Source organism: Zeugodacus cucurbitae, chromosome 5, assembly GCF_028554725.1.
Source record: "Zeugodacus cucurbitae isolate PBARC_wt_2022May chromosome 5, idZeuCucr1.2, whole genome shotgun sequence".
Classification (NCBI taxonomy): Eukaryota; Metazoa; Arthropoda; class Insecta; order Diptera; family Tephritidae; genus Zeugodacus; species Zeugodacus cucurbitae.
In genome coordinates this window covers 69,573,674-69,594,359 of record NC_071670.1, presented here as the reverse complement: position 1 = coordinate 69,594,359, position 20,686 = coordinate 69,573,674, and the positions used below count along the sequence as shown (strand labels likewise).

At 35.6% G+C, this 20,686-nt stretch overlaps 1 protein-coding gene across 4 annotated transcripts; it reads left to right on the top strand.

Moving 5' to 3' along the window:
* The first annotated feature begins 2,016 nt into the window (after nt 1-2,016).
* Nucleotides 2,017-20,248, top strand: LOC105215584 (peptide transporter family 1). 4 transcript variants are annotated; one of them, XM_011189585.3, is made up of 8 exons: nt 2,017-2,164; nt 2,222-2,338; nt 2,396-2,511; nt 17,380-17,458; nt 17,546-17,774; nt 17,830-19,147; nt 19,227-19,463; nt 19,534-20,248. In XM_011189585.3, exons 1-8 carry the CDS (start codon nt 2,134-2,136, stop codon nt 19,753-19,755), a joined length of 2,349 nt encoding a protein of 782 aa, XP_011187887.1. In that variant the 5' UTR covers nt 2,017-2,133; the 3' UTR covers nt 19,756-20,248. The 4 variants fall into 4 exon arrangements, with proteins under 4 accessions (XP_011187887.1, XP_028898293.1, XP_011187890.1 ...); XM_029042460.2 differs by having other exon boundaries at nt 2,393-2,511; XM_011189588.3 differs by lacking the exons at nt 2,017-2,164; nt 2,222-2,338; nt 2,396-2,511 and adding an exon at nt 7,409-7,968.
* The last annotated feature ends 438 nt before the right edge of the window (nt 20,249-20,686 follow it).

The following is a 20,686-nucleotide window of genomic DNA, read 5'->3' as shown; positions in this document are numbered from 1 at the left end:
GGAAAGGAAAAGTTCTACTCAACTACGAGGTAGCTTTAATAAGTCTGTATTGTCGTACAGTGGAGACGTTATTTTGTCCAATGTTGAGCATCACCGTCACTAGAGATGATCGTAGGTAGGAGTTAAATTCTATCGAGAGATCGATCGCATGCCAATTTAATCGAAATTCAAAGTGTTAAGATAGGATGCGCGTAGGTTCTCTTTGTTAGCGCTATGGGCCTAAAGTAAGTAAGTTGAAAATTATTGTCATAACAAGATTTTGGAAATTGTAGTATTTTTAAGAATTTATCTCAAATCATTCGTCCGATTTAAAACAAGTACATTATACTTTATCACTACTTCTCAAGCCCTTTTACCTCTTTCATTTGAAAATATTACTTAAACACCTTCCGGAAATTTATTCATAGCTTTGCCTACCCCATAAGTAACAAACTTAACGTGGAATGTCTCCTATGAGTAGTGAGTTGTAGATCTAGGTAAGAGGTTAGACGTTAGTACATTACAATGCAACTTAATTTATCTGTGTACCTTCTAATGAAGAATAACTCAGTGTGTGTTTCTCAACTGTTAGATGTTTTGGAACGACCATTGATGATTATTTTCTATATCTTCTCTATATTTTCTTAGGTTCTGTGAAGTTGTTAACAGGTATCCCAGTAAATATAATACATAAAGTAGTATTATTGAAATTACGCGATCTTGAGGGATTATACATTTAAATATTTGGTTTAAACTTTTTATTGTCTGATACATAGATACACATATAATGAGAGATTTCAGAAAGGAAAAATTAAATGATTAAAAGCTTTCTCTGCCTTTGTGACGTAATTTGCTGTGATGCGTCGGGAAAGACATGCGTTCGCGTTGACCGCCTAACTCCTAGCAGGGTCATCTAAAATTAAAATAAACAAATATGAAGAAGTATCTAAGATTTCAAAGTAGAATTGGAACTAAGGAAAGAAAAAAATTGAAATTGAATTTTTGGAAGAGTTTTTCATGAAAATCATATTAGCTGAATCACTCGAATCCACGAAAAAATTTCGAGTTAGAGAGTCGTCGAATTATGGAACGTAATTTGTATGAAATTTGACTTCTACTGCCAATTCAAGAGTTCGAATTCGAACTATGGAAGTTCAACTGTATTTAATTAAATTGACGATTATTATATCATAAGTCTAAAATTTCATTAAGATCGGTTGAGTAGTTCTCGAGAAATCTTGCCAACCGATTTCGAAAACACAGTTTCGTTCTTCTTGAAGATAAGCTTAAACGTATCATAAATGTAACGTGTCATAAATTAGTCATCCTACAGACTCTGAGTCTGATATCCCTATCTGCTGCAGGTTTTCTGCATTTTAATCATTAACAAGCGCAAAATACAACAGGAAGACTTCCACTTCAGCGTTGGAGTGTTGTGTCTTCTACAAAAGACCAGCGTAAATAAAGATAATTGCCTGCGTTGTGCTTTTATAAATGAAAATTGGCACAGAAGGTGTAATCAGTGTTCAATAATAACATACATATATTCATGTCTGTATGTATGTGTCCCTTCATAGTTATAAGAATGCAATAAATCATTGCAATTGTACAAAAGTTTTGTTTATTGATTGTGGTTTTGTTGTTGTTTTTAAGCTCTTGACTCTAGCAGTTTGTTGAACTGGGTGCGTGTGTCGGCACTCATACATACCTACAAATACATTTCGATTTTCATAGTAAAAGCAACTCGTGCATTTCTACTCGCTAATTATTGACCAATTTTTATTAATTCGATTATCTAATCTGGTTATGTGAACATTTCATATATTCTAACTGAACTAACGGATTTTATGGTCTTTTATAAATCACAATGGTGCATTTGTCATATTTATGCATTTGTTTACAATGAAAAATTTTTATGGACTTTCAAAATGTATTTTCCAAAAACCAAAACTAATTACATGTAAAATTAAACAAACAACAACAGCAATATAATGATTTGTGTTTTTACTGGGAGAAGAGAAATCGATTTCATTGGAACTTAACAACTTGAGTATTTGTTTCAAAAATGTTTGAAGTTTTTTTAGTTGTTTTGAGTGGAAATGGAAAATCGAAAATGAAATTTTGAAACACAAAATAATAAAGGCGATTAATAAGATGTCCAGAAGAAGTGACAAATCCTATGAAGGTATGTAGATAAGTGTCTTATATATTTTAAGGAGTGATTGAATTTCTACATCTTAAGACACTTGTCTGCTGAGCAAAATGTGTCACGTGAATAACTGTGGGTGCTTTCGTGGCGAGCGCTCCAGCACATCGAGCGGCGTGCTGAAAACTGGCCGCAATTCCAGGCGTAGTTATGGTAAGCTCCAGCAAGAAGCTTTATCATTATTATTGTTTTGACCAATTATTTAAGCAGGACCCGGCTTGTTCACGCCCCGTTGTATCAACACCAATTGCAGCATAAGCGAAGCTGAAGCTGAAGAGCTGAGTAGAGAAAGCATATGCTCCTGCTTCAAGGAGCTCAATCGTTTGGTGAGTCTTGCACAAAGTCTTAGTGAGAACTGCACAAGTCTTAAAAGTAATTTAAACTACCGTTAGCTGCGTTGGCAATTGCAATTCTGTGTTTCTGTAATTATTTCTTTACATGCAAACAATCAATTTCACTTATCATTCAATGCTAATTGACAGTGTCATTGATCGTGTCTACGAAATTAATTCATCTCGACTCGTCGATTTCTCTAGCATCACGTGTACATACATACATCTGTACAGTTTTATATTAAAATTTATTAAATTCACTCGCCATGCAGTGAGATGCACTTCCCGACCAGATAATATCTAAACAATGCATTGCTCAGAAATTCTTGAAACAATTAGCTTTAGTCGAATACTGTTATGAGCGGAAATTTCTAATTCATAGAATGCAGTTAAATTTACATACAGACATCTGTATGCGATCATTTATGTGCAGCTAATTTCTATTTGATTCGCTGATTAGAAAATTAAATAGGGACATCTTTATCTTAATTGGTTCAGATTTCCAACAAGTCAAAATTTTTAAATTAATTGTGTGATTTTTCTATTGTTTTCAAACAATTGACATTCAATGAGTGTATAAGTGAATACTTCCTTAATACTATCAAGAAACTGATCTTAACCGATATTTTTTTCCAAAATATGTTCTCAAGAAAAAAATAGTTTCGATTGATAACCATATTGCATTATTTTCTCATTATTTTGACGAAAATAGTGAAGTCTTTATCATCTCTAGATTCACATAACTATAACACTAACCAGCTAGCTTAACTTTCAAGTTAACCTTACCACGATGGTAACCATAATATAGTGCTGCGGCTGAAGTTTTGAAAGCACTGTAATTTTATTCTTAAAAACCTTCTTGATATAATATGAATTTGTTCTAATACTACAACATAAGGAGACCATATGGAATCCTTAATCGAAATCAGTGGAAACTTTCTCGAGCAGAGAGTAGCCACTTATAGGTAGTATGTTCAAAAAATAGCGGAAATTTTTAAATTTCCCGGGTTTGGAGAGCCCAATTATAAAACAAAAAACAATTTTTTATTATGTTGATATACATACCCCACAAAATTCCATGCGTGTACGAAATTCCCATTATTTTTTGAACACACATCGTATATACATAATATATATAAAAATATTAAACTATAAATTTAAGTTATCGAACTCTCATTAATTTATAAAACAAAGCTGCCTCAACTGCCTTAGGCTTTTATTGCGTCCGCAATTAGTCACATGCCGTAATAGTTCACAAAATATCTTCCCAGTTATAAAATCGTGAGTCATAATCAGAAATCAAACTGCACCGACAAGGCCTACGGCCAAGCTGCTAATATTTTTATTATATTTTTGCAAGATTATCAATACAGTATTTAATTGAAGTGGCTATAAAAATACCCGCATACATATCTACAAGCACATGTGCATAATTGAATATATTCAAATGACGCGAGCAAAGTACAAGCACACACACCGCCACTAATCGGGCGATAAGCTTAATTTCCTTCGAAAGCTGTGAGAAAATCGTGTGATTAGATTAGAGAAATGTGAGAACTCAATTGCGATTAAGTGCAAATTGTTAATGCGATAGTCATCACACATCACGCTGACGGACCACGTCAGCTGTGCTCGGCACCACCTACGACAAGAAGCACACTTCTCGCCATTAAGCAACGTCTCGACGCAATGCACTTTTTCTTTTTCACACAAATCACACCAACACAAGCTTACTGCTACCTATGCTAATGTGTGCATGCAATTTTGATTGGGATTCACCTACACTCACACATACATCCCCACCTCCACATTCACCGATTCAAAGGCATCAAAGCAATCGTAAATAATAATAACGAGGAAATGAGACGCATCTAAATTGGCTTGGGTGTTGAAGCCGGCACAATGGCACAAACAACAAAAACACACTGCGTCAATTGCACACATATATACATTTGTTTGTGTGTGTACTCTCATGCCTTTGGCATCCATTTGCAGTGCACTTTCATTGAAAAAGTTCAAAGTCAATAACGATCGTCAACCGGCAAACTAAGCGGCATAAAACATACATACATTCATATTGTATATAAATACATACACACACATACATGTGAAGCCGGCAGTTTATCAAGCGGAGAACAGTAGCTTAGAAAAGCGAGTCCAGCAGCAAGTCAAAGCAAATGATCAAACATGACCAGCGATAACAATCATCTCATTGCATTAACTTATACCTACATATACATATGTACATATGTATGTATTATATATTCAACTAAGAAATGCAAATGACGTTTGCTTTAGAAATCTTAAATAGGTTATACATATATGCATGGAAAGACATGAGCCGTATGACTTATCATATTCTGTGCTGCATAGCATGGAGCGTGGAAAGGGACCTAAATGCTTAAAAAAACTAATTTAGAAGATAAGATGCACTCAAATAAATAAATAGTCATAAAACTGGTTTGTTCGGCATCAGAAATTATGCATCAATTGTGTTCATATTTAATGCCTATCTAACTTAAACTAGAGATCACGTGCCCACTAAATTCCATACCTAGATCTTTCACAGTTTAGTATATCGTACTATTATTGTGGAGAATATAGATCAATTTAACTTAACTAAACATACTCGAAGTCTACTAAAGCCATTATATACAGCCACACGAACTCTTGAATTGGCAATAGAAGTCAAATTTCATACAAATATCCTTCCATAAATCGAGCTTTTCGACCATGGCATAATACAAAACTTAAAATTTTGCTTTGGAGGCATAAATAAAACTATTTATAAACCTATATTACAGCCTTCTGAGAATTGTATGTTTTAATGAAAACTTCTATAACACGAAGTCTTTGTAGCTCGAAGTTTTTTTGTGGATTACGGTGATTCGGGTTAGGAATTTCAACTGTAATTTTATGGCGTATATGAGAACTAAACTAGACAGACAACAGTCCCACGACAGGCGGAAACAAACCTGTATTCTTAACCGGCCAAGGACAGTCAAATCGGCAGAATTTCTCCGAATTATTTAGGGAAAAACTTTAGCGCTTCAATAACAGTAACCACAGCTTTAAGCCACTTCCGTCACTAAATCATATCAAGCTCAAGAAATCCTTCTCTGCTAATATCAAAAATATATCTTATACACGGACTGATATATGCAGTCAATTCGAGTTGCATTACACATAAAGATGATGATAGAAGACGTACATCGATTGTATAAATTTTTTGACAAAACTCTAATTTATGCTTTCGTGAAGACACCTATAAAGTCATCTGAGAAGATTAGGAACCACACGGAAGGTGTGCATCGATTTCAAACTTTTTTAATCAGAATTACTAACCCCAATAGCACTATTTGTGCTAACCTATATCTTCGTAGGCCCTGAATTATCTGTCGTAAAGACAAATATGCTGACGTCATCCGAAATTGCATTCTACGGAGAGTGGTAGTTTGTAGTTGTAGTCCGATTATATCCTATTTTTGAACTGCGCCAAGAAGTTATGAAGAGCATTTTTCCAAGTAGTCAAAGAGGAAGAGGTATCAACATTATTTAACTAATTCCCTGTAGTTCTTAGTCGAAGTTCATTTCATTATATTGCAACGTAAGCTTCGTCTAAATAAATCTTCTTCTTGCCTGGCGTAGAAACCGCTTACGCGGTTATAGCCGAGTCCACAACAGCGCACCACGCATCTCTCCTTTTGGCAGTTTGGCGCCAATTGGTAATACCAAGTGAAGACAGGTCCTTCTCCACCTGGTCCTTCCATCGGAATGGAGATCTCCCTCTTCCTCGGCTTCCACCAGCGGGTACTTCATCGCAAATTTTCAGAGCTCTGGCACTTTCGTCCATTCGAACAACATGACTCAGCCAGGGTAGCCGCCAATGTTTAAGGGACCATAAATCTTCCGCAGAACCTTTCTCTCGAAAACTCCTAGTGCCGTCTCATCGTCTAAATATATGCTCGTTCAAAAAGAACCGTGGATCGCAGTAGCGTGTCTAGTAGCATTTTCATAAATAGCTAATAATGATTTTCAGTAAATAGCTAATAATGATTGATTTTGCTCGAAAATCCGTTCAAAAATAATACTGTCTACCGCCTCTGCATAGGACTCGACTGTTATGTTAAAAATAACTAAGAAATGGCTGATACGTAACTTACATCTGAAAATAGTATATCTGAAGATCGACTGAGATTCCAACGCACGTGCAATATTCATATACACAACATACATACAAAATATAATTTTTATTTATGAGTGCATGTGCATATGAATTCTATTTCTAGAACATGCCCAATTATTCCTATTAAAAGAATTTCATGAAGGAAATCTCTCATAAGCTTCCAAATCATGTTCACATAATTGAGTTTACAATTAAATCGCCCATCGCCGCTAATGTGCTAATAAAATTCCGTGAATCTCAAGCTCCAGACACGTGAATGCAGCGCTCTCAAAGCACGTATTAGCACAGCTATTCACTAAACCTAAAACTAAACTAAACAAAAACTCTACACGAAATTCCGAATCTCCAAAGCACAGTATTTGCCAAGCATTTCTTGTAAACAGAGAGCGCGAGACAATATTTACCAAAGTAGAAATGAATAAATTAAAAGCGGGGAAAGTGAAAACGCCAGAGAGTCAAGCGGTGGAGCGCGGCGCAATGCGGCGTAGCCGAATGTGGGCGGGGGAGGCTGGGCAGCGGCGCGCACTAGCGGAGCGGCAACAATTACGGTTGTTTATTGCCGTCTTGGCGCTACTCTGGTTGCTCTGGCGCAGGTGCTGGTGCTGGTGCTGCCTCTGCCTCCAGCTCCAGCGCTGCTCTGGGCGCTGCTGCTCTATTGTTTGCCGCTGGGCGCGCGCTTCCATTTTAAAGCTGCGATTGCAGTCTGCAGCGTTATTCGTGTAACAAGTGTTGAGCGGTGCTGACGGTTGCAGTCCGTCAAAGAAAACGCTTTTGATTTACATTAAAATTAAGTTTTCATGTTTTTATCGTTTTTTGTTTTGAAGTTTTTAAGCATTGAGAAAATGTACGTTTAATGCAGTGACTCTGATTTAAATAAACAAAATTTATTTATTTTTTGTTTTATTTACACGCTGTAACGAAAGTGTTGTGACCTTAAACAGCTTTTTAAACTGCCGTCAGTGCAAAATTTTTTTAAATGTGATTTTTTATACTCTTAACCTTCATAAAAACAGTGTTTTTAATACTTTACACTCGTGCGAACTTGTTTTACTACACGTTTGTGAAGAATTTTTGTTTAAAGTGTTTGTCGTTTTCACGTGATTTTATTTATTGAAAACTTGTCGGAGAACATAAAGCAAAATATTACTGTTAACTCTAGCGTTTTGTGCGCATTTATCGCTTCTAATTTGTTGCTGTCAAAGTGGATTTAACGGCAACACGGCGTCATCATGGTTAGCAGCGTCTTAAAGATATCGGAAAAAGCGGTAAGAAGAAGAATGTCTAAAAATACCAATAATATTATAGGTATTTAAAGTTGTCTTTGTAACAATGCACACGCGCCTTCTTTAGACATGCGAACGTGCCTTTCTTATATCTCACACTCAGTAAAACTCTTTAAGTTATGCTTAAAGCACGATCCAATGGCGCTACGCAGCGCCTACTTAAAAAGACAATTTAAATAAACTCACGTAAATGCTTCAGAACGCGTCTGTACTAAGTTATCAATAAAGAAAAGTGTCAACAAAAGTCTACTTAGATAACCGAAAAAAATACATAAAGCAATGCTGTGAAATTTCAAATAAAGCTTCAGAACAGTATCAAGTTTCTCTCCCAAAACATTTTTTTAATAAAGGTGCACATCTCACAGGAGCATCGTTAGTATTAGGAACTAGGAAGAAGTAAGGGTCCAAAACTCTATATAAGAACCTTATTTTCTCTTTAATAATGATTCCTTATATACTGCCTCAAACACTCATCGAACAGTGATTTAAGAAAAACGGACTATCCTGTATTACATTTTTCCTCTGTATTCTTCTTTATTCTTGCACTCAAATTCTCTTCCATTTCAAATCTTATCTTAAAACTCTCTAAAGATCTTATTCATATTATCTTGAAGTTGTGTGCCTAACATTTCGAAAATGCATTTTTAACTCAAAAATACCTTAACATTCCAACTTTATTGTTTGACATTCCACCTTTATTGTAATTAATTATTTCATTTGCAAACACGCGAATATTTCGTTATTCAAAGTTTATTGCCTTTTCGAGGCGACAAAGCAATGCAACAGAAAAAAAATGTAAAGTATATATTGACATTTTCAATATTTAATCAGCTAATTCAATTATAAACGAACAATTTCGAGTGCCAAAAGTGTGTAGCTTTTATCGTGAGCAATATCAATCATTATTTTTGGCAGTTTATTGTCACTAAGTACGATTATAAACCGATCTTACGATCACTTCATAATTATAACTGCCAAATCATGCAAGCAACTATTAAATACTTATTTCTAGACATATAATATAAAATATATATGTACATATATAGACTTCTATGTATATCTCGGCTAAATTCAACAACAGTAAAATAGTCGTAAATATGAATAGCTGAATACTAGATAATGGATGTAGATAAAATGCTGAGACTACTGAGACTATAATTATGGCATTAATAAAAATCACAAAGTTAAAGCGTACAGTGTCGGCAATTAAATTAGGAATGTTATGGTTAACAGCGTGCAAAAGTGACAGTTATTTCGTGGGAGAAGCAAATGAGTTGCAAATGAAAGTAGTTGAAAATGATTAGAAGCAACTTGTTCTATAAAGATTAGTTGTCTTAATTTCATTTTATCTAATCAGCCCAAAGACTTTAATATTAAATGCAAAATATTTTTTAGTAAACACCTATTGTATGGTTCGACACTGTTATCTTTTCTAAATAACTTGTTTTATATGACAACAAATTAATTATCCTCACGAGCGTTTATGGCGCTATTATTATGTAGAGGATTATTTATTATTGTTCTAATGACACTTAAAATTTAAAGTAGATTCGCTTTTAGTATAAATACCATCTTCATATATAACGGGTGTTGTCTTTAGACATGTGATTTTCAAGAAGTCAATACTTTGTTCGCAGTTGGCCTTTCTAACAGGTGTTACTTTATTTACGAGCAGACTTACTCCGGAAGATATACGGCCCCAATTGCTGCAAAAGGTGATCGAAAATTGAGAATCTCGGCTGAAATTTATTCGAGCCATCCATCTTGGCCGAAATCATTTTTAAACATAATGCAAACCTTTAACTTTATAATAAAGGTAAATTATTGCCCATAACATTAAATTGTATCGTTCTATTCCTCTCTGAAAAATATATGTCTAAAAAAACACCCCTTACATACCACATATACATAATATATGAGTATATGAGTATATGCCGAGCACCTTCGCAAACGAGTTTACGTGTTGCAATGAAGTACAATGTGGAAGATTGATTGACAAAATTTCAAATATTTCCTATATATTGTGAAATAAATTCCGAATTGTTTACTCCCTCATAAATGTTGGTCGTTACATTAACGGCATACCAAGCGGAGTTCATTTCACACGTTTAAATAGGTTCGTACATAGGAGTATGTTCTGAAAACGCCAACAATTTTAATAATTATTGCAAAACGTGCTCTGAATAAAACGTAATTAAAGTTTGTACTGGATTTACATATTTACCGAATGCACAAATGTTTATTCATTGTTACCCTCGCAACATGTTGCACAGAGTATAATATTTTTGTTGAATAAATATGAAGCTTATATTCAAATGTTTGAGAAAAGAAGTAAGTAGGCGCTAAATTCGTGCCTAACCGAATATCACATGCTAACGCAAACCGGAGTCCTTCAAAGAGTGTAAAATATACCGAGATGTTTTGGCTTCTGAATAAAATGAAGGTTATTAAGAGTTGGCCACATCCACGCTTGAGACCCGCTTTCCTTTTCTTACATCACAATTTACTAATTATATTTTTTCATTTCATCTTTTTCCTGCTTCCTGTAATCCTTTATTCATTTAACTATTTTCGATTCGTTGCACTCGTTTCCACTTTCAATTTCAACCCTGAATATTGCCCAACAATTGCATAATTCAATTACCTTTACTTTACAACAACAACTTGCCACTTGATATATCACTATCGATATCAGCGTCGCTATCTCTAAATTGACCCAATTCAATTTTATTGACGCGTTCTATTAATTATCTATTGCATAGCATAGCTTTTCCTGTACACCCCGTCTTCCCAGTTGCATGACCTTACTACCGACTCGCATTCAAATTAATGGCGACAGTTAGAGCTATAGCATTTATAACAACAACAGTAACAAATGCGTTGACGTGCCATAACAGTAGTGTATAGAGGAAGTAAACATTTTGTCACATTCAATTCGATGAATAATTTTTGTTTTTGTAGGCAATAAAGCAAGCCAATTTTGTGTGTCTCATATGAGGGTCAGGCGGCCGATGCACCCACTCTTATAGCACGTGTGTGACTATGAAGACACTCTGTGCATAGATGTATGAGTATTCATTTCTATATTATATATAGAAGTATGGGGGTCCTTCACTTCCTTTCGCAGTTATTCTAATGCCAATGTCACGTTGTTGTTGCGCCAATTAATTTGGGGAACCCAAGCGATTACCGCTGATTTCCATATACGTATATACATATTATTTATTCGAAATATACGGTATATGTAAATAAGCCTGCGGCGCTCATAACTTAAGGTCAAGTACCTAGTGTCATTTATGATAAGCGTGTTGTCATTTGTCAACTGGATTCGCTTCTTTCGACTGCAAGTAATCACGAACTGATAATTCACTTTTATTTACGCATAAGTGTGCGTTTGTATGGCTGTTTGTATGTATGCCTGATACTGTGAGAGATTATCGCTGTACGTGAGATTATGAATTTCGTTTTTTATGACTTTTTTCATGCACCTGATATAGTGAAGCGAGCGAGCGAGCGTGGTGATAAACAAATGACGTATTGTTGGAAAACACATCAATGTCAATTTGTTTTTTCTTATCGAAAATTTGACCAGAGTAAGGCTGGGAACAGAGTGTGTAACGTAGACAAATAGTGAATTAATAACTTATTCAGTACTTCCACATATCTAATTTTATCGTTGTTCTAAACGAAAGTTGATAATTGTTAATCAGTAGTACATTAATTAATTGATATTTATCTTAACCTATTATTGATCGGTGTACTGAAATATGATACGTTAGTACTATATAATTTTCTAACCATGCATAATAATTAACAAACATCCACAGAAAGATCTTAAATTATTATAGTAAATATTTTCCGCATAAATCCCGCCTAATGTCTTTGCTTTTTGTAGTAGCTTGACTGTGGCGCCGTCAATCGCGATACATTTTTTTGACAATTTATTTTTTTGATCTACATATATACCCTACTATCTTATTTTTTTCTTATATACAACTCGAATAATCTGATAAGAAATGGGATCGTAGATATATTTTCGATTATATAATGACTCTAGGCCACCTAGCGGATGGTTAGAGTATATCACGCATAATGATTGAATCCGTTTCGATCGAAAAAAATTTACGTCGAAATCATTGAAACCGTATAGAAAATGAAATTTACGATCAGTTTGAACTCACTTACCGACTCAGAAAAATTCATGCCGCGGCTAATAGATGTCGCTAAGTACGAAATCATAGAATCCGCAAAATCGAAAATGTTGGTCGAAATCTATACGTTGATGAGTCTGTTGCGGAAATTTAAAAGAAATATACCATTTGGAAGTTTTTATGTAAACAATTAGTGATTACGACATTATATTTTAAACGGATATTAAACGTTTTCTTATACGAAGCAAAAAGTTCAGACAATTTAATTTATCCAATTTGTCGCAATTGTCGATACAAGTCGATAAAACAGTTTTACGTTCTCACTTTGTGGTAAAGCAGTTTATCGATGGAATGAATGTGTGCATGAAAATTTTCGATCGAAAATCTTTATCGTATCAAATCAAATTCGCTGCAGATTCAATGATTAGGCCCAATAAGTTGAGAAATGTTTGCGAAATCTGAACAAAAAATAACAAAAAAGATATAATTTTGATTTATTGTACTTGAAGCTTTAGAGATGGGAGATCTAGTTGATATTGATAAAAGCAAAATGGTTAATATGTCATTTTTGTTTTGAAAAGTTCATAAAAGATTTCTATTTTGCCATTTTCAAACTTCTTCATGCGTTTTTATGCACCTTCTCTACAAAACAAACCAACTCAGTCCATTAAATACGCCAATAGACAAGACTTTACGAAGCTTAAAGTTAATAAAGTACGAGAGCAAAGAAAACATAAAATCATTGAAAAGCGAAAAGCAAACAACAACAATACTAACGCCAATGGGCTTTGTTTATACTGTTAGAAACCAAACATTAACGTCGTCAATCATGCGCAGTAGCCACACAGTCTGTATTCGAATGCGGAGCCGTTAAGTCAAAGCAAGTCAAGTTAAGCGCGCGTTGAGGTTGAAAGCTGTAGACAGGGCGCAACAACAACAAATAATAGTTTCGCTTTTTGTTGACATACTTAGTGTGAAGCACATAATTTGTTGTACTTTATTGTATTTGAATCGGCTTTGAGCTTAACTTTTTTGGGATTTCGGTTATTCCCACAAATTGTGTTTTGTTGTTTTTCGATTTGTGCCTGCTCCGTGCTGCTACTCTACCCTCAATTAGTTATGTTTAATGCATTTAGAAGTCTACAATAATATTTTATGCCAAAAATATAGTGAACTGTATGTTTTATTGCCTACAAAATGGCTGATTTGATTGAAAGTGTGGCCGCGGCTGAGTGCGCGGAAATCGCTCAACAGGAGCAAAACAATAAACGATCGGAGAAACGGGTGAGTTGCTGCATAAAGTGGGTGAAATGTGTGCAATGAATTGACTGAAAGCCAACAAATACCAACAACATATTCTATTTGAATATAAATGTATAACAGGTTATGTTAATTATATAAATATGGATTTCTCGAACTTTGAGAGTGAGACTTTTTCAATTTCAAATGTGAGCAATTTATATGAATTAAATTAGCAAATTGTAATTTGTATATATTAAAATAGCGTTATAAAGCCTAAAAAAAGCAGAGCCTCGAGAAATTAGCTATTTTTAAAAAGAAACTTTATCAAACTGAAAACGTTTTATTTTCGGTTTTAACTTGTCACTTTATTCTAATACATTTTTACCATATTCATCAATGTCACATTGTTTCAAAACCTGACTTCCGCTTAAACACCCACAAAAGCACTTTATGCATCACGACAAATATACAAGATCGAGACACATGCACAGTTAATTTTATAACAAGTAATGAATGAATTTGTATACAAAAAGCTTTTGTTTGTTAAATCACTTGTTTTGCAAAGGTTATGTTTATAGTAACTTACCTTGACCAAGAAACTCGGTTGGCATACATAATTTATACTTATCGCTATGCTTGTGACAAGTTTGTATAGGCATTCTAACAGTGCTTTTTTTATAGAAACTTGGTTCTTATGGTTATTACTTTGGGCACTCGTAGGAGATTAGAAGATGAACAAGATGAGCGTCAAGTTTTAACATTTGAGAAGAAATAAAATCATATTTTCATGTACAAAGCTCAGATCTGTGAATGAATCTGAACAATTCAATGCTTCCGGATACGATCGGTGTACTTTTACAATTTCTACTAATCAAAACATACTCTCCACTCTTACGAATTTCATAATCAGCGTCCCTTCGTAGTACCGTAATATCGCGCTAATATTTTTTTTAATTACCTCAACAGTGTTTCCGCTTAGCCAATTGCAGTTTGAGAATTACAACCATCACTAAATACGTTTCTTCTCAGCCACTTTTACATATATGTAAGCCAACCAATTCATTGTTAAAAAGCCCTTCGTACCTTTAAATAAAATTATATTATAATTAAAATTCGCGCACCTTAAAAAGCATTTTATTATTTATACAGCCGTGCGTGTTAATTAACCAACTTTCATACGAACAGACATGCAAGTTTATAAATACTTTTACGTCTCGACACTTTCAAGTTGCATAATCTTTTTATTTCGAAAATAATTGTGAGCTTTTGTTTTACATTAAAAATATTTCACATTCTCGCTGCAAAGAAACACTTGTCGCGCTTGAAACCTTTTGTGTGTGGAGTTGTTTATTTTGTATGACTTTTAACAGTATATTCGACAATTGTTTAAAATTGAAGCTATTACGGCTGGAAAGTACTTCAAATTGTCATTATATACTTTAAGGCTTTTTCTTTTTTGGTAAATGGAAATTGAAAAAAAAATTTTATGTTATAAAAATTTAAGGTGCACATGTCCTAAATCCGATGAAATGATCGATTAACATGTTCTTATATAAATTCCCCTCTCAGACAAATATAGAACAAAAGAGTACTCTTTTGCTCAAGATCTAACTTTGGAACAGACCTACAGTTTCCTTGACTAAGCCGTTGAACCGACTATAATCGCTTAAAGCGGTTCCTACGACAAATGTATATTGATTTTTTATATATATAAGCCGTTAAACCTATTAAATATCAACTTGCAAGTATACAATAGAAAACTGTAGTTCAACACTTTGTCGATCTAACTGTTTTTATACTCTCGCAACAAAAGTTGCTAAGAGAGTATTATAGTTTTGTTCACATAACGGTTGTTTGTAAGTCATAAAACTAAACGAGTTAGATATAGGGTTATGTATGTCAAAATGATCAGGATGACGAGACGAGTTGAAATCCGGATGTCTGTCTGTCCGTCCGTCTGTTCGTGCAACGTATAACTTGAGTAAAAATTGAGATATCTTAACGAAACTTGACCCACTTATGGGTCAAAAACCATATCACAGGAACTACTCGACAGATTTCAATGAAATTCGGTATATAATATTTTATTGACACCTATGGAAAATGACACGTGTGAAAAATGGACGAAATCGGTTCACAACCACGACAACTTCCCATATAACTCATTTTTGCATTTCATCTTATTCACTTCACTTCATAATATATACATAAGGAACCAATGAAGATAGCGAAATAAAACTTTACACAAATACTGTATATGATATGTGGCATCACCTGTGAAAAAATTGTCGAAATCAGACTATAACTTTTCAATGCCCCGGATATCGAATATGAAAAACTCAGTGCCCCATGGTAACTTTTCACCGAAAATTTCGATAAATCTCTCAGGTATCTTAATTTAATTCAGTGGAAATATTTTTCTTCTAACAGTGTGTCTCTGTACCAGAAAAGGTTAAAATCGGGTCATAACTTCCCTTATATATGAATATATATAATTATAGGATTTTCAAAAATACGATGACCTTAATAGCTTATAAATCGGTTAATATGTGAAATATATTTATGCCGAATATATGGGTCAAATTGTGTGTTTTCTTAATAAAAATATAGCAACAAATTGCGAGAGTATAAAATGTTCGGTTGCACCCGAACTTAGCCTTTCCTTACTTGTTTTTTGTTGTTTCCTTTATGATAATCTCTTATATGATTGCCTTAATTGTTCACCTGTGAATTTTTCTTAGAAAATGCTAAAAATAGTAAAGACAAATTGCATTACTTACAACAATACAGCTTTGTGCTCATGCATAAGTACTCAGGCTTCATACTGAATCCATAGCGTAAATGTAATTATTTGAATTCCAGAACTCGTTTCGCAGCATTGTTTTTGTAAACAGCTTTTTTAATTACAAGTGTCAATTTTCAATCATCTAAAGAATCACATTCCCTATGTGCATTCATAAATCAACTTGTTTTGCGGTTTTATACAGGTTATGTTTGCCGGTACGTAGTAGCACCGATATGCAAAAATATAGTGGTGAAATCCATAACAGATGTTAGAAGATTTCTAATAAAATTATGGCAGAACAGAATTAAAATGCAAATTAACTTGATTTTGATTTAATTGTGAAATGTTTGAGGTTTGAAGAACTGTGCCATTGAGTTCAACTGTGTTTATTGTTCGAAGTCTGAGGATTTAAGTGAGTCGACCAATAATAGGTCAGTTGGTTGGAAGAATTTTATGAGTACCCTTTTATCTTTATTCGCCATTTTTTGTAGTTCTAAGTATTCTGGGTCAAAAATGAGTTCAATCCTCAAGGCAGCGTGACTCCTTTGTCTTATAGTTCGAACTTAGAACACTTCTATTGCAAAGGTTTTGCTGTCTCTCTGTCTCGCTCGATCTAATTAAACTTCCTTATAATCAAGTTAGTGCCTTCGCTCTCAGTCTAATTACAACATTATCTTATCTTCACCCACTCCCTACACAGCAAGTGCCTGACCTGTAATTATCTCTTTCAAACTCTTGTGAAATAATATTCTAAAATTTTATCAAACGTTCTTCAAAATATGGTTCTGTTTATAGAATTTCATATCAAAGATTCTCACTTATTTATCGTCTTTTAGTCATCAAAAGCTATGCAATTACATCAAAATATTCAAAAAATAAATCATCACAAATAGTATGGTCTTACTGTTGTGCGATGCTTGCGCAAAAATTTGTCTTATTTTATCTTTTCATTGTAACAACTGGCTGCAAATTCAACTTACATACAGACATCAATCAATATTCGGCCACAAGTACCGAAACCAGTTTTCATTGTTGAAACTAACATATTTTTTGTGCGGCGCTGTGTCAAAACAGACGAAATGCTTAAAGCCACATACAAACGAATCTACATAAGCAAAAAATTGCAAAAAGAAAACACTTTTTGGCACTCATAAATATTTACGACTATTTTTTTAACAATTTCTGAAACTCTTTCTTTTCTCCTCTTCTCTCCAGCCGACGGAGTACCCCAAATCGGTGGCTTTCATTATCAGCAATGAGTTCTGTGAACGCTTCAATTATTATGGCCTACGCAGTAAGTATTTAGCCAATGCACTCAACTACTTTCACCTGTTTAAACGAAGGAAAAAAACGCTTAAATTCCTTTACTTCTTCCCCACAGCCATACTGGTGCTGTATCTCACCACGAAGCTGCACTATGACAAGGACACGGCGACGGTGCTCTTTCATATATTCTCCATGTTGGTGTATTTGTTTCCGTTAGTCGGCGCCATTATTGCCGACAGCTGGTTGGGTAAATTCAGAACGATACTCTATCTGTCGATGGTGTACGCCTTGGGCGGCGTGATTGTGTCGCTGGGCGCCATACCGCCGCTGCAGCTGCCTGTGAAGTGAGTACAGTAAATATTATTAGTAGCTCCAAAATTTAACGCAACTTAATTGTAGAGAAATCACCATACTCGGCCTCACATTGATCGCACTCGGCACTGGTGGCATTAAACCGTGCGTCTCGGCATTCGGTGGCGATCAGTTCCGCATGCCCGAGCAAGCCAAGCAGCTCGCCACATTCTTTTCGCTTTTCTACTTCGCCATCAATGCCGGCTCCACCATCTCGACCACCATCACACCCATACTGCGTGAGGATGTGCATTGCTTCGGCGATAAAAACTGCTTCTCGCTGGCTTTCGGCGTACCGGCCATACTCATGTTGCTCTCGGTGGTGATTTTCGTTGCGGGTCGCAAGCTCTATGTGGTTAAACCACCAGCTGGCAATATGATATTCGGTGTGTCGAAGTGCATTTCCGATGCTATTGGTGCTTGGCGGCGCGAGCGAAAGTCGAATCCACGCAAACATTGGTTGGACTATGCAGAGGCGAAATCTGGTCAAAAGATGGTCGCCGACACCAAAGTATTGTTAAAGATTCTAACGCTGTTTTTGCCGTTCCCCGTCTTTTGGGCACTCTTCGATCAGCAAGGCTCACGTTGGACGTTCCAGGCGACACGCATGAATGGCGAAACCTTCGGTTATGTCATCAAACCCGATCAAATGCAGGTCGTCAATCCGCTACTCATTCTTGGCATGATTCCACTATTCACCTACGTGCTCTATCCGATTTTGGCTAAGATTGGCATCAAGCGGCCCTTGCAAAAGCTCACACTTGGCGGTTTGCTGGCTGCCATTGCCTTTTTGCTCTCCGCTTTTCTGGAAGTCAAACTGAACGAAGTTGATCCGGCCCCACTGCCAGAAATGAGTGCCAATGTGCGCATTTACAATGGCATGCCTTGCGCTTACCGCTTCAACACGGAGTTGCCACATCATCCGAGTGTCGTGGAACCATTGGACTTGTGGGAGCTTAAGGCCTTATCAGTACCGAAACCAATCAGTTATCCATTCAATGCCACCTCGGCCGACAAACGCTGCAAAGACATCTCCGGCACCTTCCGTCTGACGTCTGGCAAGGAGATGAGCTACTTTCTCAACGCCGGTGGCGTGCAAGAATTCATGGACTCAACGGCCAAAACGAAGCTGGGTAATCCCATGGTGCGCGTGCTTTTAAATGTGCCTGCTGAAGACAGCGCCTTCACGCTGACCGATGCCGTGGAGACCGCAGTGCCGCTTATGCTCCGCAATGCCACACAAGTGGTGAATGTGGTGCATGGCGAGAGCGATTTGCAAGTGGCGAATACGAAGATTGCCACCATCGATACAAAGGGTGGCGGTGTTTATGCGCTGATGGTGCAAGGCAATCTCAAAGATGGTTATGTAAGTATAAACAATTCTTCTTTGTATATCTTTGACCAAAATTAATTTTACTCTCTTTTTTATCTCTTTGTGTTTGTAGACCTCTAAGACCCATGTTATAACGCCGCCCAACAGTATACACATTATGTGGCAATTACCGCAAATTATTGTCATCACAGCTGCTGAGATCATGTTCTCCGTCACAGGTCTGGAGTTCTCCTACACACAGGCGCCACCGAGCATGACATCCGTGCTGCAAGCCTGCTGGCTGCTCTCCGTCTCCATTGGCAATATGCTGGTGGTGGTTATAGCCGAATTGAAATTCTTCGAATCACAGGTTCGTTTCATAAGTCTTTTGTATAAATTGTGTCAAGGAAATACTCACGCAAATATTTTCTCTCCTTTAGGCCGCTGAATTCGCGCTCTTTGCTGGCCTCATGATTGTTGACATGTTCATCTTCATCTTACTCACCATTCCATACAAATATGTTGAGCACGGCGAGGACCCAGAGGCCAACCAAGTCGTGGTTGCGCCCAACAATCCAAAGCAGAGAGAAGCCGAGCGCGAAACTTACATCGGCAACAGAGGAAATGGCCATATGAACGAGGCTTATGAGGGAGAGCGCTAATAGACCAATAGACTACTGTGTTAACTCCGTAATTTTACGTTAATTTAATTTCATCATTTTCTTTATGTCGAGCGCAGGCAGCAGTAGAAACGCTGTGTTGTACTTAATTAGGTTGTGGTCCACTTAGCTCTAATCCCATTGAACACTTTACACTTGCATAAACTTGTATTATTTTCGTGCATTTTTAACTACCGTTAGGTTTGCCATTTTGTTCGTGTGCGTGTATAACGAATCTCTTGTTATTTTTTATGCTATTTTACGATTTTATTTTATAAAACTCGAATTTTTAAGTAATCATTTATTTAATAAGTTTATCTGTTAGATTATTGTCGCGTCGCTATGCGCCGCAGCTTTGTTTATGTAGATATGTACATTTAATTGAATAGCTGTAGAGTTCCACAAATTATTGTTTATAGTTCTGGCAGCTAAATTCTGTTTTATCTTAATAATTTATTTGTAGAGAAAATATATATTCATACAATTTAATTAAACATTGAAAGTAGTTTTCTTTGCTGGAAATAACCGAAATTTATAATTGATGGGGAAATGTTTCGCTATGGAACTGTGAAATCTGCTGTGGTATTAAAGGTTAGTAAGCTGCTAAAGTGTTGATTGCAGAACAAGATATTGGCAAACCTTAAAAAAAATTATTGTCTATATAATACGGTATCATATGCACCAGACATTTTTCCAATTCAAATTAATAATTTAATACTGTTAGCATATACAATCCACTCGTACAGCGCAAGGTTCCTATCCATTGTGATGTCAAAAGACTCCTAAGTAAGGAGCTAGAGGAACTATGAAGAATACTATTAGTTCCTTAGAGCATTGTCACAGTTACAATTATATTTATATATTTTTTAGATTTATATATGTATTCGTTTGCAGGTTTGTTATCAATTTTCGAACATTGAAAAAACGTTGCATA

Bases quoted from the DNA above. Each gene is read 5' to 3' on its own strand.
- LOC105215584 (XM_029042460.2), top strand. From the start codon at position 2,134: ATGTCCAGAAGAAGTGACAAATCCTATGAAG. The intron at 17,775-17,829 runs GTGAGTACAGTA...ACTTAATTGTAG, and splicing joins CCGCTGCAGCTGCCTGTGAA to AGAAATCACCATACTCGGCC. The intron at 19,464-19,533 runs GTTCGTTTCATA...TCTCTCCTTTAG, and splicing joins TGAAATTCTTCGAATCACAG to GCCGCTGAATTCGCGCTCTT.